Source organism: Falco naumanni, chromosome 2 (genome assembly GCF_017639655.2).
Source record: "Falco naumanni isolate bFalNau1 chromosome 2, bFalNau1.pat, whole genome shotgun sequence".
Lineage (NCBI taxonomy): Eukaryota > Metazoa > Chordata > Aves > Falconiformes > Falconidae > Falco > Falco naumanni.
Genome location: NC_054055.1, coordinates 17,761,314 through 17,776,791, shown reverse-complemented (window position 1 = coordinate 17,776,791; position 15,478 = coordinate 17,761,314). Strand labels below are relative to the sequence as shown.

General features: G+C 40.9%; 1 protein-coding gene across 1 annotated transcript in view; it reads right to left on the bottom strand.

The window, feature by feature from the left end:
• The window catches only part of LOC121083263 (mitochondrial intermediate peptidase), an 80,891-nt gene that overhangs the window by 56,584 nt on the left and 8,829 nt on the right, over positions 1 to 15,478 (bottom strand). Inside the window, exons 6-10 of the mRNA XM_040583455.1 lie at positions 14,586 to 14,768; positions 10,486 to 10,642; positions 10,001 to 10,049; positions 6,500 to 6,560; positions 5,803 to 5,855 (exon numbers count right to left, since the gene is read on the bottom strand). Of these exons, the coding sequence (XP_040439389.1) occupies positions 5,803 to 5,855; positions 6,500 to 6,560; positions 10,001 to 10,049; positions 10,486 to 10,642; positions 14,586 to 14,768 (503 nt within the window). The remainder of the gene's footprint in view (positions 1 to 5,802; positions 5,856 to 6,499; positions 6,561 to 10,000; positions 10,050 to 10,485; positions 10,643 to 14,585; positions 14,769 to 15,478) is intronic.

Genomic DNA, 15,478 nt, shown 5'->3' with positions numbered 1-15,478 from the left:
AAAATTATTATCTGTTGACATCCACAAAAATATGTAACATTAAGTTAACTATCTCTAACAAAACAGATTCTGTCAAAACTTTCAAAAAAAACTTGAAAAAATCTTGTTAGTGGAAGATAAAAGTGAGATGAACCCCTCAGGTTAACCTAAAGAGATGAAGACAAGGAAAACCCCTTCCAATTTTCATTACATGTCAGACTATGAAATTTAATTCTTTACCTGAAGGGAGCCTCTAAACCATGATTTACAGAAGACTGGATTTCTTAAAAAAAGTAATAATAATAGAAATCCTTTGTACTGTCATCAACCATAAACTAGCACCTATATCTCACATTCCTTTTTTCTTTCTGTTAATTGTACTTCATAGAATATTTTGGAGGAGGTCAGGGGGTAATTTGGAATATTGGTTTGGTATCGACACTGTACACAACTTTTAGATTTGACTTTGTTTTCAAATCAACAATAATTTCTTTGTCCTTCCACAATGTTTTGAATAAATAAGTAATTGTTGAAACTTGAATTCTGCTTCACAGCAAGCCTTTTCAGTAACTTTCAGGTTTTCCTCCAAAAGCTTAGTCCACTAACTCAGTGATTGGTAAGTTAAAGGGACTTCTTGCACCTACATTAGTTGATTTCATAGAAGGCATGCCTTCCCTTGCTTATAAAAGATAGTTAAAGAAACTTTTCCTTCTCTATGAGCTTTGGTTGAAAGATTTCCTGGTTCTTTTTAAATTTTGCATTATTTTTCCACTTCAGCTTTCAATTTGAACAGAGTGACAGTTTGCTCACATATTCCACGAAGGGTCTGGGCCATTTTTCCATGTGGTATTCCCAACAGATAACACTTTCATAAAACTAAAAATAATTTAACAAAAAGCAGCCATAAAAAAGTTTGTTTACAAATAACTTGCAAGCCTCAACATTAGTTGCAGCTTTTAGCAACTTGAGAAACATCCAGTCATGTTTAGGTAGCTTGGTATTGAAGTTACCCCTCTGAAAAAACAAAAGTGCTGCCCACCCCCCTGAAGCCAGCAGCCCATGTACTGCCCCAACAAGAAAGGAGAGGAGTTATTTCTAATTTCTGCTCAGCTGGTCACCCCAAGATCCAAAATGCTTGCAGTTGCTGTGGTGGCTTCTCTTTCCTACACAGCAGGAAACTGGCTTATTTTGGCATTAATTTGTTCATCCCCAAGGCCAGTCTGAATTTATGCAGTCCCAAAGAGACAGACCAGAACAGAGTGCAATACTCTGCAAGCACATCCCAGTTGCAAGCTGAATAAAATCTGTGACATTTTGGCAACAATGAATTATAGCCAGCGAAGTCAGCCCAGCAAGAACTAAAGGTTAGGGAAACAGGAGTCAATACCACATACACTAAGCTCACCACTGACAGTTCTCAACAGTTCTGTTGCCTCCATCAGAAGTGGCTTAAGTATAGTCAATCCCACCTTCAAGGCAAATACTTGACTTTAAAAGGTGTCTTCCAGCATTGGGTTTTGGGGGTTTTTTTGGTTTGCTTTGGGTTTTGTGTTTTTTTATGACCCAGAAGAAGTCAGTAACACTACCACATCTTTGCAAGACCTGGGCCTTGAGAATTATTTATAACTGCAGCTGCACTTACTGAGAAGGTAATGGGATTTAATTAACACTATGGTACTTGCCTGCACTAAAATTCAACAGTATTATTTTTATAATATACATAGTAGACATCTTTTTACTTGTTGGAGGCTGAAGCATGTTCTAGCATTCACTGTTTCATTACCTGCCTGCCAAAATTCTTGAGGTTCTCCTAATTACTCTATCTTCTTTTAAGATACTACTACCATGAACTGCAGACATTTGTCTCCAGTTTCTCTTAAATGTACATTTATATTGACATCTATTTTCTCTGCCACTTAAACTATAGCTACAAAACCATTATATCATAAGTGTGGGTTTAAAGACAGAGACGCTACTTAACATAATTTTTAAAAAAAGAAAAAAGACAAAGAAAAAAGAAAAATTAAACTATCCTGTTACCATCAATGGGAGACTTACACTTTTGAAGTAGGATCAAGTTTCCAGGGAAAAGACTGCGTGAAAGCTGACAGAAACAAAATTACTGTGGCTTTTACAGAAAGAAAAAACATACTCTGTGACTTGATTCTGGAGCTCCACCTGCTGTTCAACTTCAAAAACAGCAGAAACGGTTTAGTAACGACCGAAGAAGCAGAGTGAAAATAAAGGCCGCCTCGTATGACAGCAAATGTCATTAAAACTCAACAGTCCAAATGCATGTGAATATCCCGCATTCTTCAGAAGTAAATATCCAGCTCTGAAAATTGTTATGAGTAATCTAATGGAGAATTTTTTTTCTTAATCATGTTCTAATAAACATATATTTACAATATAAAATATATTAAAAAAATTAAAACCTACAATATACAGATATAAAACAGACACATTAGAAATATGTCATGAGTTTCACTGCCATTTGAGACAAATTGATGTATTTGGTCAAAATGTGGAGAAAAATGTGGAGAACTAAAGAGAAAGTAAAATATCTGATCAGGACCACACTGTCTATATGTTTGCTCCCAACATTTCCATTTGGAAATAAGGTCATATAGACCAAAATAGGAAAGAGTAAACCTTTTTCAACAGACGCTGTCCCATCTAATATTTCTTGCACCCCGTAGTAGTGTATGCGCGACATACTAGAACATTGCAAGGGTTTGGTCTTGATTAAGTAACTTTGTAGTCTCTTTCTTTATACCTAGGTTCATAAAGATAATCCACATCTTATGTACCTGACAATATCTAGGAAACTATGGTTCTGTACATCAGCTGAAGCCACAGTGACAATAGTAGTTCAAAAGAAATACCCAAAAGCATATATTTGCTTCCCTTTCAACAAAAACATTTTACCAAGCAGAGTAAAAAGGAATTCCTAACAATACAGAAATCCACCATACAATCTACTACTGAGTCCCAAAACATGACAGACAAAAACATAAGCGCACAGCACTATTACAAATACGATCATATTATGTAAAAGACATAAAGCTAAAAGTATATGTGTTTCAAAAAAAGAGAAACCATTGAAGAAAAAAATAATAAATCTACAAAGAATATCACCTATGGGAGAAATGCATGACAGGTAAATATATCTTGTTTGAAAAATATATTTTGTCATTCCATGATGCAAAACCACAAACAACCTGGATACAACAATTTAAAATTAAATAAGTTATTTCTGTTATAAATAAATAAAATTAATCACGATCAAATTTAAAGTAAAAAAAGTGTAAATTAAAAAACACCCAAAAACAAACCAAGGAAAATAACATCACTTTTCCATAGAGACATAACTCAATACTACAAGATAATTGGCTCATATAGAAAGTAAGAACAAACAGCCAAAAGTCAAACTCCTGCAAGTATGAAGCTTTGTGACAGATACAGTTCTGATCTTTCAATTACAAAACTGTTGAACTGAACAAACCATAGCATCTAAGGGGCATTCAAGAAAGGATGTGGTCAGAGGCAAGTCAGAGGCAAATATAAATACAAGATAAAGGATAGTGGATTCACATTTACATAAATATTACGTTCAGGGCACAGACATGACAAGCTGTATATCCCTGTCCTCTGGTTGTTCTGTAAATACTCTCTGAGTCCTGCCTAGTTTCAGTCAAAAAGCACAGCCACTGATACTATGCAGTGGACAAGTGATTTTTACTTTTCAGGGCTGATCAGCCAGCATCCATCCAGTGCTTTGTTAAATACCTACAATACGGGCAGAATGAATGTAAAGTATTGTTAAGTCACTGCCAGATCAAAACCTTTTCCCAAAGGCAGACCACTATCCATAAAATAGGACAGTGAAAGACCTAAACCCTTGGGTTTTAGTGAAACACTGTTGCACACAATGGAGAGGAAAACTATTCTTCCTTCCCTGCCTTGTAGATGTTTGCATACCTGCCAGAAAAAAATACTCCTGCCCAGCCTGGAGGGAGAAAAAGGTTGGACTCCAATGCTGCACTGTAATCAAGGAAGCCCTACACAGGTTCAGGAGATTCTTCACACCGATCCAGCTGCTAGACTTGGTGTCTGAATAAATAAAAAATGGCAAAGATACACTGCCAATGTCTTGGTCTGTTTTACCTGCAGCTCTCCTTCATAAAACTACCATGCAATTCTTGAAGTAACTTAACTGGGTCTTTCACAAGGTCCCACAAGGAAAGAGAATATTTTTCTTCCCAATGCCAAAATGAGCACAATGATCTATCTGTGATCATCAGCAACTCAATTACAACATGGTCAGCTTCATGAGATGATCTAAGAAGCACAGTAAGTCGGTTTGTCAAAACACTCCTCCAGGAGGAGAAAGAATCTCCACCAAACGCCTAGCCTAACCCTCATGGGACACATTAACCGAAAACAGGGAAAGCAGCCACTATAGGAATTGTAGAAAATAAACAGGATACACAGACAATAAATCTCATCAACATTTGACAGTAATGTTAAGCACTATGCATTACAATGTAATTTTTGCCATTTTGAAGACACCATACAGGCAAGGTAAAGGAGATCTGCAAGCTACAAGATAGTATGACAGTGCTCTTCCACAGACTGCTACTGACCACTGCTAAGATGGAATCTGGAGCTAGATGGACCTTGACTCTCCTCCAGTATAACCACTACTTTGTTCCCACTTTCACAGCGGTGTGTCTGCTACCACAAACACGCAATCCACACACACACTGTGGAGTGCTGTGTACTCCAGCATCGGCTACTGGGAGCAGACCCAGCAGCTGGACATCCCACTCCCTCCCCTGCACCGCAAGCTCTGCACACCCAGAACACGAACAATGCTGCACGTACATAGCTCTGCTCCCATCTAAGCCTGCAGTAGCTTAAGACAAGGCAAATATTACAGCTGCTGCTCATAAAACTACTGCCTCAGTAACAAAGTCCAAGAAAGTAGCAGAACAGCCAGGCCAACTGCTGGCAACCCTTCCATGCAATGTCCATACCACCATAGCTTTCTGATCCAGAGCAAACTAATCAGATACATCGAGTCTAAGTTTATTTGAAAACCAAAAACCTACAAATCTGCAGTGGAGGAAGATTCTTCCTTCCCCTCTTGTGAGGGAAGCACAACTTTAAATAATCTTTTCCAACACAACTCTAAAAGGTCACTGCTGCTGATCTAACAAAGGCAACATGCAGGGCTCATGTCTTTCTGAGCTGGTATCTCATTATTTGCAAAGGTCTTGTGCACTATTTAAGTCTGTGTAGAGGATTTATTTCTCAGTCTTTGCAGGAGAGACGGAGAATTAATTCTATCCATAAACAGTGAAGACCCACTGAAGAAGTTGCTATTTCAAGTCTGTAGAAGGGGATGATAGCTGCATGTTCAGTGAGAAGTACAATACAGTTAAAATACAAAGGAGTTGGATTGTATTCAGTGTTCAAAATTTATTTTTAAACATTACTGCAGCTCAGCTAAGAGCTAAAAGCAACACAAGAATAAGGATTTTCTAGCTGTTCTGAAACTGTTTCATCCTCTTATATCTTCAAAGAGGGCCAATACTTCCCCATAAAACAAGAGAGGAGCCAAAAACTTCTACAGGCATTCCAGCAGTAACTAAGAAATGTTAGAAACAACTGCCCCACCAGATACTCTTATTTTTTCATACTGAAGTACATCTTCAAAGAAGGAAATCCTGTTTACATTGAGGACTTTCTTTATCCTTATTGCAAGGAACGAAATAAAGGCGCTCATTTTCATTACAATCATGAATATAAGGAGCTTACCTCTCAGCACGAAGGACGCCACTGTAGTAAGGGTGATCCCACGGCATCAGCTTCTGAAAGGGAATTCCAGCTTATAATTACAATAACAGACAACAAGTGAACCCAAATGAAAAGTTTTGTTTCCTTTGAAGATTTTTTCAGTTTCAAGAAGTCACAGAATGGGAAACATTCAGTGCTGAAAACACCATCAGAAATACCAAAATATATCATAACCTTTATTTTAACATTTGCTTGAAGATGGTATTTCTTATTCAAATATGTCAGGACTTCAAACTAGATTTCAAGAAATACACTCAATCCCAATAAAAAGATAAACCTAGTTATGTACAGAATTAGCATATAGAAAATACAGTATTCAAACTAGACATGGATCTAACAAAAAGTACAGCCTTTATTTTTCAAATGAGTCAATTCAAAACAAAGTAATACCCACTTTCACCACTTCATGTTTTGGTTACCTCAGTACCATTCTGTATAAACTAACAGCTATCTTGCATTCAGTGCTTGGTTTTAATACAAACGGCAGCTAAGCAAGTCAAAAAGCATTTGAAGCCAGAAGACAGAAAGTTTCTCTTTTGAATTATATTACATATTGTACACTAAAATAGAGTTAATTTTTCGTATAGAACAAGGTTAGCTTATACTATATTTTTTTAAAGAAACAAAACGGAAAACGACACATGAAGATTTAACTTACTGAATTCTGGGGGTTGAGCTTCATTTTCATCTTCGTCATCATTTCAAAATCTTTTCGAGTTCTGAAAAATATTTTTATAACGAAATGTCAGTGAAAGATTTTTGAGCAGTAGAATACAGTACACAATAATACTCCATCCGAAGAAAATGTCCATAAAATGGCTGGCCCATAGCCCATACGCACGTAGCACGGGGAATAAACAAGAGGAGTTAAGAGACATGCAGACACCTGCAGGGCTATGATCTTACTGGTATCACAGAGACATGGTGGGATGGCTCCTGTGACTGGAGCGTTGGATTGGAAAGATACAGGCTCTTCAGGAAGGACAGGCAGGGGAGACCAGGAGGGGGTGTCACCCTCTATGTCAATGACCAGCTGGAGTGCAGGGAGCTCTGCCTGGGGATGGATGAGGAGCTGATGAGAGCTTATGGGTCAGGATTAAAGGGAGGACAGGGGCAGGTGGCATTAATAGTGGAGGTCTGCTACAGGCCACCCAACCAGGAAGACCAAGCAGAAAAGGCCCTCTATAGACAGATAGGAGCAGCCTCACGTTCACAAGCCCTGGTCCTCATGAGGACCTTCAACCCTGTGAGAGGTGAGAGGGACAAAAAAGTAGGGCATAAGCAATCCAGGAGGTTCCTAAAATGCATGGACAATAACTTCCTTCTCCAAGTGACAAAGAAGCCAATGAAGAGGTGTGCCACGCTGGAACTTGTTCTTACCAACAAAAAGGGGCTGGCAGGGAATATGAAGCTTTGGCTGTAGTGACCATAAAATGGAAATGGTAGAGTTCAAGATCCTTAAGGCAGTGAAGAGGACACACAGTAAGGTTATCATCACCCCAGCCTTCAGGAGAGAAGACTTTGGCCTCTTCAGGGATCTGCCTGGTAGAGTACCATGGGATAAAAGCCCTGGAGGGAAGATGGGCCCAAGAAAGCTGGTTAACATTCAAGGATCACCTCCTCCAAGCTCAGGAGTGAGGCATCCCAACAAAGAGGAAGTCAGACAAAAATGCCAGGAGGCCTGCATGGATGAACAAGGAGCACCTGGCCAAACTCAAACACAAAAAGGAAGCCTACAGAGTGTGGAAGCAAGGGCAGGCAGCCTGGGAGGAATACAGAGAAATTGTCCAAGAAGCAAGGGACTGGATTAGGAAAACTAAAGCCCTGATAGAATTAAGTCTGGCCAGGGATGTCAAGAGCAACAAGAAAAGCTTCTATAGGTATATGTCAGTGATAGAAGGAAGACTAGCAAAAATTTGGGCCCTCTCTGGAAGGAAATGGGAGACCTGGTTACCCAAGAGACGGAGAAGGTTGTGGTACTCAATTACTTTTTTGCCTCAGTCTTCACTGGCAAGTGCTCCAGCCACACTGCCCAAGTCACAGAAGGCAAAGGCAGGGACTGGGAGAATGAAGAACTTCATTGCAGGAGATGATCAGGTTCAAGACCATCTAAGGAACTCAAAGGTGCACAGCTCCATGGGACCTGATGAGATGCATCCCCAGGTCCTGAGGAACTGGTGGATGAAGCAGCTAAGCCACCATCCATCATATCTGAGAAGTCATGGCAGTCTGGTGAAGCTCCTACAGACTGGAAAAGGGGAAACAACACCCATTATTAAAAAAAGGAAGACATGGGGAACTACAGCCCAGTCAGTCTCAACTCTATGCCCAGCAAGATCATGGAGCAGATCCTCCTGGAAACTGTGCTAAGGTACATGGAAAATAAGGAGGTGATGTGGCTTCACTAAGGACAAATCAGGCCTGACAAATGTGGTGGCCTTCTGCAACAGGGTTACAGCATGGGTGAATGAGGGAAGAGCAACTGATGTCATCTACCTGGACTCGTGCAAAGCATTGGACACTGTCCCACACAACATCCTTGTCTCTAAACTGGAGAGACATGGATTTGACAGGTGGACTACTCTGAGGATAAGGAATTGGCTGTATGGTTGCACTCAAAGAGTTGTGGTCAACGGCTCAATATACAAGTGGAGTTCAGCAAGGAGTGGCATTCCACAGGGGTCCATACTGGGACCAGCGCTGTTTAACATCTTTGTTAGCAACACAGACAGCGGGATTGACTGCATCCTCAGCAAGTTTGCCAATGACACCAAGCTGTGTAGTGCAATTAACACACCGAAGGGATGTTATCCAGAAGGACCACAACAGGCTTGAAAGGTGGGCACATGCAAACCTCATGAAGTTCAACAAGTCCAAGTGCAAGGTCCTGCACATGGCATTGGGGCAGTCCCAAGCACAAATACAGGCTGGGCAGAGAATGGACTGAGAGCAGCCCTGAGGAGAAGGACTTGGGTGTGTTGGCAAACAGAAAGCTCGACATGACCTGGCAATGTATGCTTGCAGCCCAGAAAGCCAACCGTATCCTGGCCTGCATCAAAAGAAGCATGACCAGCAGGCCACAGGAGGTGATTATCCTTCTCTACTCTGCTCTCATTGAGACCCCACCTGGAGTACTACATTCAGCTCTGGAGCCCCTAGCATAAGAAGGACATGGACCTGTTGGAGTGAGTCCAGAGGAAGGCCGTGAAGATGATCAGAGGCTGGAGCACCTCTCCTAAGAAGACATGCTGAGAGAGTTCGGGTTGTTCAGCATGGAGAAGAGAAGGCTCTGGAAGACTTTAGAGCAGCCTTCCAGGAAAGGGCCTACAAGAAAGCTGAAGAGGGACTTTTTACAAGGGCACGTAGTGACAGGACAAGGGGGAATGGCTTTAAACTGAAAGAGGGCAGATTTAGATTAGATATTGGGAAGGAAATTTTTACTGTGAGGGTGGTGAGACACTGGCACAGGTTGCCCAGAGAAGCTGTGGCTGCCCCATCCCTGGCAGTGCTCAAGGCCAGGCTGGATGGGGCTGTGAGCAGCCTGGTCTGGTGGGAGGTGTCCCTGCCCATGGCAGGGGGGGTGGGACTAGGTGATCTTGAAGGTCCCTTCCAACCCAAACTATTCTATGATTCCATGATTCATATACTATGGTAAGAGAAATTTTCCATGCTGCTTCTGTTATTCAGGTACCTTAAAATAAAGTCCCTCTTACTCTGGTTGTACACCTCTAAAGCATTTTCTTTTTTACAATATACCCCATTTATACACAGTGATGAAACTGTTTTGTGCTGTGTGGAACTAAGGGAGGCAAGAGGAAATACAGGGGAATTTGCTTATAGATATAAAATACATGGAGTTGCACATAGGGGGAAAAGACCAGGAGATGTATTCTTCAACACTTAAGCTTGGTCTTCTTGTTTGCTGTTGCCTGCGTTTCTATGCACACTACTTGTTGCATTCAGTGCTGTGTGCTCTCTGACCATAGACAGAGAATTTATCTTAAGCTGACAGCTCCCCTCCAAACTCTGAGAAAGCCTTGCTTTTTGTTTCATCAAAGCACATAGTGAGCAACACTGACTGACTTATTAGTGCACAAGTCCTCCTACTGTTGAAATAAAAGAGTATGGTTAGAAAAATAACTTAGTGGAAAAGACATACCTTTTAGACAACTGGTCAGAAAGCTTCTCCAGAAACTGTCTTACTGTCTCTAGAAGTAAAATGGGGGGGAATAATTGATTTCTTCATTTAAAAGATGTTAAGTTTACATTGAAATATTCCAAACAAAACAAGCTCCCTTAGGACAACAAAGTTCTTTTTACAATAACAAACTACTTGGTTGACTATTGTGCCATCATTTCAAAAGAATTTAGTACCACACTTACTTTGTTACATGCTGGGATAATGACAACTTCATAATGCACAGTGAGCATTGATTCTGAACAGAAACACTGGTTCCTACTCAGTGACTACTACCATTTATAGAAAGCATGAGTATTGCATACAGCAAAATGTAACTGCAATAAGATACTTCACTGGAAGAAATCAGTGTAAACTCAGCAAAAGAAACTTAGAACTTTTGACCTCATACATAACATAGTTGCATTGGATTTCTCAGCACGTCCTTACACACACACACCTTATACCTGGATTTTTGGCCATTGTTCCCTGAAGAGCCCTGTGAGCAAAGGTGTCATACCCAACCAACTGTGCCAGACTGTTTCGGCTAGCAAGCAATTCTTCTAAACAGTTCAACTGCTCAGCATTTGGATAAAGAAAAATCTTGTAAGCAGCTTCTCGCACCTAATGCAAAAATAAACAGGTCACATTACTACAGTGCAATTTTTAAGGGAAACAAGTGATGCAACTGAAGATCTAGCATTACAGCTATATTTCATGGATATTGTTGGGAAAAGGCCTAAAGCCTTTTAACAACAGCAATTATACGACTGCCTGACAATTACAGCTCTCTCACCATTAAAGATGGAATGAGACAACCTAACAGATCAAGACTGCCAAAAAGCGGTCTGTTCTCTGCTACTGTCAACATTCCCCTCTCTGCTCATTGTCTCCCTCCTTCTGCCAACATCTGTGTTTCTCAGGTAACTCTGTGGGCTGTCTTAACGCACTAAAACTTCTGAAAAATAAACCCAAAAGCAAGCCAAATTGCTCTCTGCCCATCAGTTAAAAAGGCTTATGGAAGGATCTGGTAAGAATCAGACACAGGGTCAGGGGAGAGGAAAAAGAGGAAGAGAAAAGCCTTATTTCTTTTGAAGTAGCAAACTATTAGTTTGCCCATCGGCCCACGGACAATCAGGCTTTCTCCTATTTCTGGCTTGTTTGGGTTTTTTCCTAACTCTCAAAAAAACCCCAAAAAATCACCTCAAGCCTCAGAAAATTTGGTATAGTGCTTTTTATGTTTCACAAGCCAATTGAAGATAATCTTTATTTTATATATATGGAGCAGGCTTAAGGAATCCAGCAATAACTTATGCTTGTCTTTATTTGAAATAGGCTTCTCACGATAATATATTCAACAAGAATGCAGGTCCTGGGTTTATAAAAAAATATTATTATAATAATTCACAAGTCATTTCATACCTCTTCTGTTCTATCAGGCTTTCATTTTGAAAAAAGCATATAAAGTGAGATGATTCTCCTTCCTTGAGCATGGTTCAGCAGTGTGTCTTTGCAGCAAAGGCCACCAGCGTTCTGAACTCTACTACAGAAAGAGTACAACTATCTGGTCCACAGATGCGATTGCTTTTCTCTACTCAGTATTGTCCAGACTACATTTGGAGTACCATGAACAGATTTGGGTTCTGCAGGACAAGGACACTGACACAATGCAGTGGGTCCAGCAAAGGGCCACCAAGACACCTGGGTACTGGAGCATAGGACACAGAATGGAGGCTGAAAGAGCTGGGTTTGTTCAGCCTAAAGAAGAAAAAGCTCAAAGATCTTAATCTTTATCTAATTAGCAGTAGGGTGCAGAGAACATGCAGCCAGACTGTTCTTGGAGGTGCACAGCAAGAGGAGGAGATGAAATTGACACAGGCTGGAAGATGAAAAATTCCAATTTGATGGTGGGGTGGGGAGGGGAAGAAATAGTGAGGGTGGTCAAACAGGCTGCCCAGAGAATTAATGGAATCTCCATCCTTAGAAAGTGTTCAAAACTCAACCAGACACATCACTGAGAAACCTGACCTACATGACCCTGCTCTGAACAGGATCAGACTCAAACTGACAATCTCCAGAGGTCCCTTCCAACCTAAATTACATGATTTCCAGAGAGCCTCTTCAAAGATCTGACTCTGAGAACTGCATTCCTTAATTGATTTATTACTCGTAGCTTCAGTAGCAATTCTACAGATCACACTATTTTCAGGACAAGAGTTTACAGATGATATGCAATCACTATTATTCCTTTATTTACATCCTATCAGTGCTGTGATTTCATTCATTTTTAATATCTTACAGAAAATAAACATTACTGCTTGGATTCTACCACAGTAAGCTTTTCTCTTTTTCATGACAAGACTTCAAAGTCACCTTGATTAAAACACAACATGTGAGTGTTGCAATACATTCCGGATCCTGGACTCATATCTAAAAGACTAAGGAACTACTGTCACATTTCAAAGAGTCTAAATTCTTTTTCAGCATCATTAGAATTAACTAAAATAAGATTATTCAGGATAATTCAGGTTGGATGGGACCTCAGGAGATCTCTAATCCGGCCTCCTGCACAAAGCAGGGTCAGCTATGAGGTAAGAACAAGTTTAGCAAAGCTTTTTCCAGTCAGGTCCTGAAACCCTGCACAGATGAGAGAGACAGCATGACCTCTCCGTTTCATTGCTTGGGTATCATCATCAGGAAAAACTTCTCCAATTGGCATTTCTCAGTTCAGCTTGTGCCTGTTGCCACTTGTTCTCCTGTCATGCAAGAGCCTGGCTCTATCTTCTCCATGATATCCTTGTAAGTACTGGCAGGCTGCTGTCAGGGTCCTCCCAAAGCCACTTCTGCTACAAGCCCAAATCCCTCAGTCTCTCCTCACACTGCAAGCACTCCAGTTCCTGGCCATCTTGGTGGCCTCTGCTTAAGTCACTGCCAAAGAGTGATGAGTAAAGGGCTATAATCTCTTCCCTCAGTCTCTGGCTCTGACCCTGTTCATGCGGTCTAGGATGCTGTTGGCTGCCTTAGCTGCCAGGGTCACTGCTGGTTCATGCTCAGCTTGCTGCCTACCAACCCACTGGGCCTCTTCTCCAGATTGGACCCAACCAGCCAGTCCCAGCCTATACTATTGCCAGGAATTCTTTTCAAGGTGCAAGACTCTGCATTTGTTCTTCCTGAGTCATATAAGGTTCTCATTGGACCATTACTTCAGCTTCTGGGCCACTTCAAGTGTCAGCCCTGCTCTTCAGTGTACCGATTCTTCCTCCCAATTTGAATCACCTATAAACTGGCAGGCAAGTGCTCTGTCACTTCCTCTACGTCATTAATACAGATGTTAAACAGGAGAGGTCACAGCGCAGACCCCTGCAACACTTATTTCATTATCAGCCTTCCAGTAAAGTACAACACTTCAATCACTACTCTGAGTCTGATGGTGAAATGAAGTGGTTTACCTGTCTGGTTGTCTACCAATCCAGACAGCAATTTCCTAACTTAGACTGCTGCATAACCTTCCCAGAGATCAAAGAGAAGCCAAGTTGCCTGTAGTTCCCAAATTTGGGGCGGTTTGGCCTTTCTGAAGAAAACATATTATTTCCACCAGTCATTTGGGTTCTTCCCTGATCTTCACTGCCTACCAAAGACAGTGATTTCAAGGATGATAACCAGTTCTCTCTGGACCCTTGGATGCAGCCTGTTTGGTTCCAAGGACTTGTACAGGTCGAGTTCTCTCAAGCAATCCCAAACTGGATCCTCATCTACTGCTGGTTGTTCTTCTCTTTGAACCCTTTCACTAAGCACAGTGGGCTGGGAGAACTCATTGGTGAACACTGAGGCAAAGAAAGTGATCAGCATCTCACCCTCTCCTGTATCTGCTGCCATTAAGTCACCCACCTTACTCAGCACTGAGCCCACCTTTTCCTTGTCCAGCTTTTTAGTACTAATGCACCAGCAGTTGGCCGCCTTGTTGCCTTTGATGTCCCTTGCAAGTCTCAACTGCAGTTCAGCTTTGGCCTTCCTGACATCATCCCTACATGGACAAGCAGTATTTCTAAATTCCTCTGCTGTATCGTGTACCTGCTTCCACCTCATGTCTGCTACCTTTTGGCAATGAAGCTTAGTCACAGGTTCCCTGCTTGCCAAGCCTGGTTCCTGATATATCTGCTTGGCTTTCTAAGGATCAGCATGTGCTGATACTCAGTATCCCTAGTATCCTCGCGTGCTTGGAGGACGCTACGTTTAAAGAACTGCCAGCTTTTCTTGAGCTCCTTTACCCTTCAGAGCTGCATTGCATGGGATCCCACTTTCCAGTTTACTGAATAAGCTAAAGACCACTTGCCTAAAATTTAGGGCCTGTACTCTGCCCCTCTTCTTCCTCAATCCATTCACTATCTTCACCTCATTTCATAGCTGCTACAGCCAAGGCTACCACTGATTATTATGTTCCAAAACAGTTCTTGTTAGTCATCACATCATAATCACTAGCCATATGCATGTGCCTCAATAACAAGTAAAATAATTGATGCACATTTCTGCTACAGAGTATTCCCCAAGTTTGCTTTGGTATACACACCAGATCATCAGGACAATCAGCGTGCAGACCAGCGACTTGCAAGTAATTGCCTTCAGCTGTAAAATTATACCGAATGTGCTCTGGCAAAATATGTTTGTCAATCTTTTTGGGAAGGTGAGTTCCTGTCAGAAATTCATTACATAAATCCAATATTCTGACGTTGAGGTCGACTGCTTTTTTACGCTGTAAGAAAAATAAAGTACAATATACATAATACCTTCAGACATTACACAAGCAGAACTGAAAGTTTATAAAACCTTAAAGGACTTTTCCAGAAATGAAGCAGAAAATACAACATTTAAAATGAGACCTACAGCATCAACAAAATCCTAATGTAGGGCTGAAGTCAACAAGATCAGATGCTCATACAGATCTGTAATTTCATACAGGACTGAAATTTGAAAGAAAACGCCTATGTTTTTGCAGTAAGGAAACGTATAGTAAAGTACTTTTATAGCTGCCTGGAAAGCATTTATAAAAACTGTACCTACCATAATTGCTATGTAAAACACAAAGGAGAAAAAAAGAAGCAGGGGAGGAAAACATGCAAAAATAAGGGGCAAGTGAAATTGTAACTGAAAGGGGATGAAGCACCGTAGAACCAATAGTCAAATCAGAAATAAAATCCAGAGTCCAAGCTTCAGAGTTGTTTTTTGTACAAAGTAATTGTAAAAATATATTCTAGAGCATTTTCCAGGTCACAAACTACCATCACAATCATGATCTTCAGAGTAACTTTATCACACAAACCTGGCAAGAGAGTCTATCTTTCTGGAAGAGATGACTCAAAGTATTAATTTTATACATAAACATGAGCTATGAACACACATCCAACAGAGCACCCATACCAGAAAGCACGGTGAAAGTTGATGGTTTTGGAAAATCCATCACTA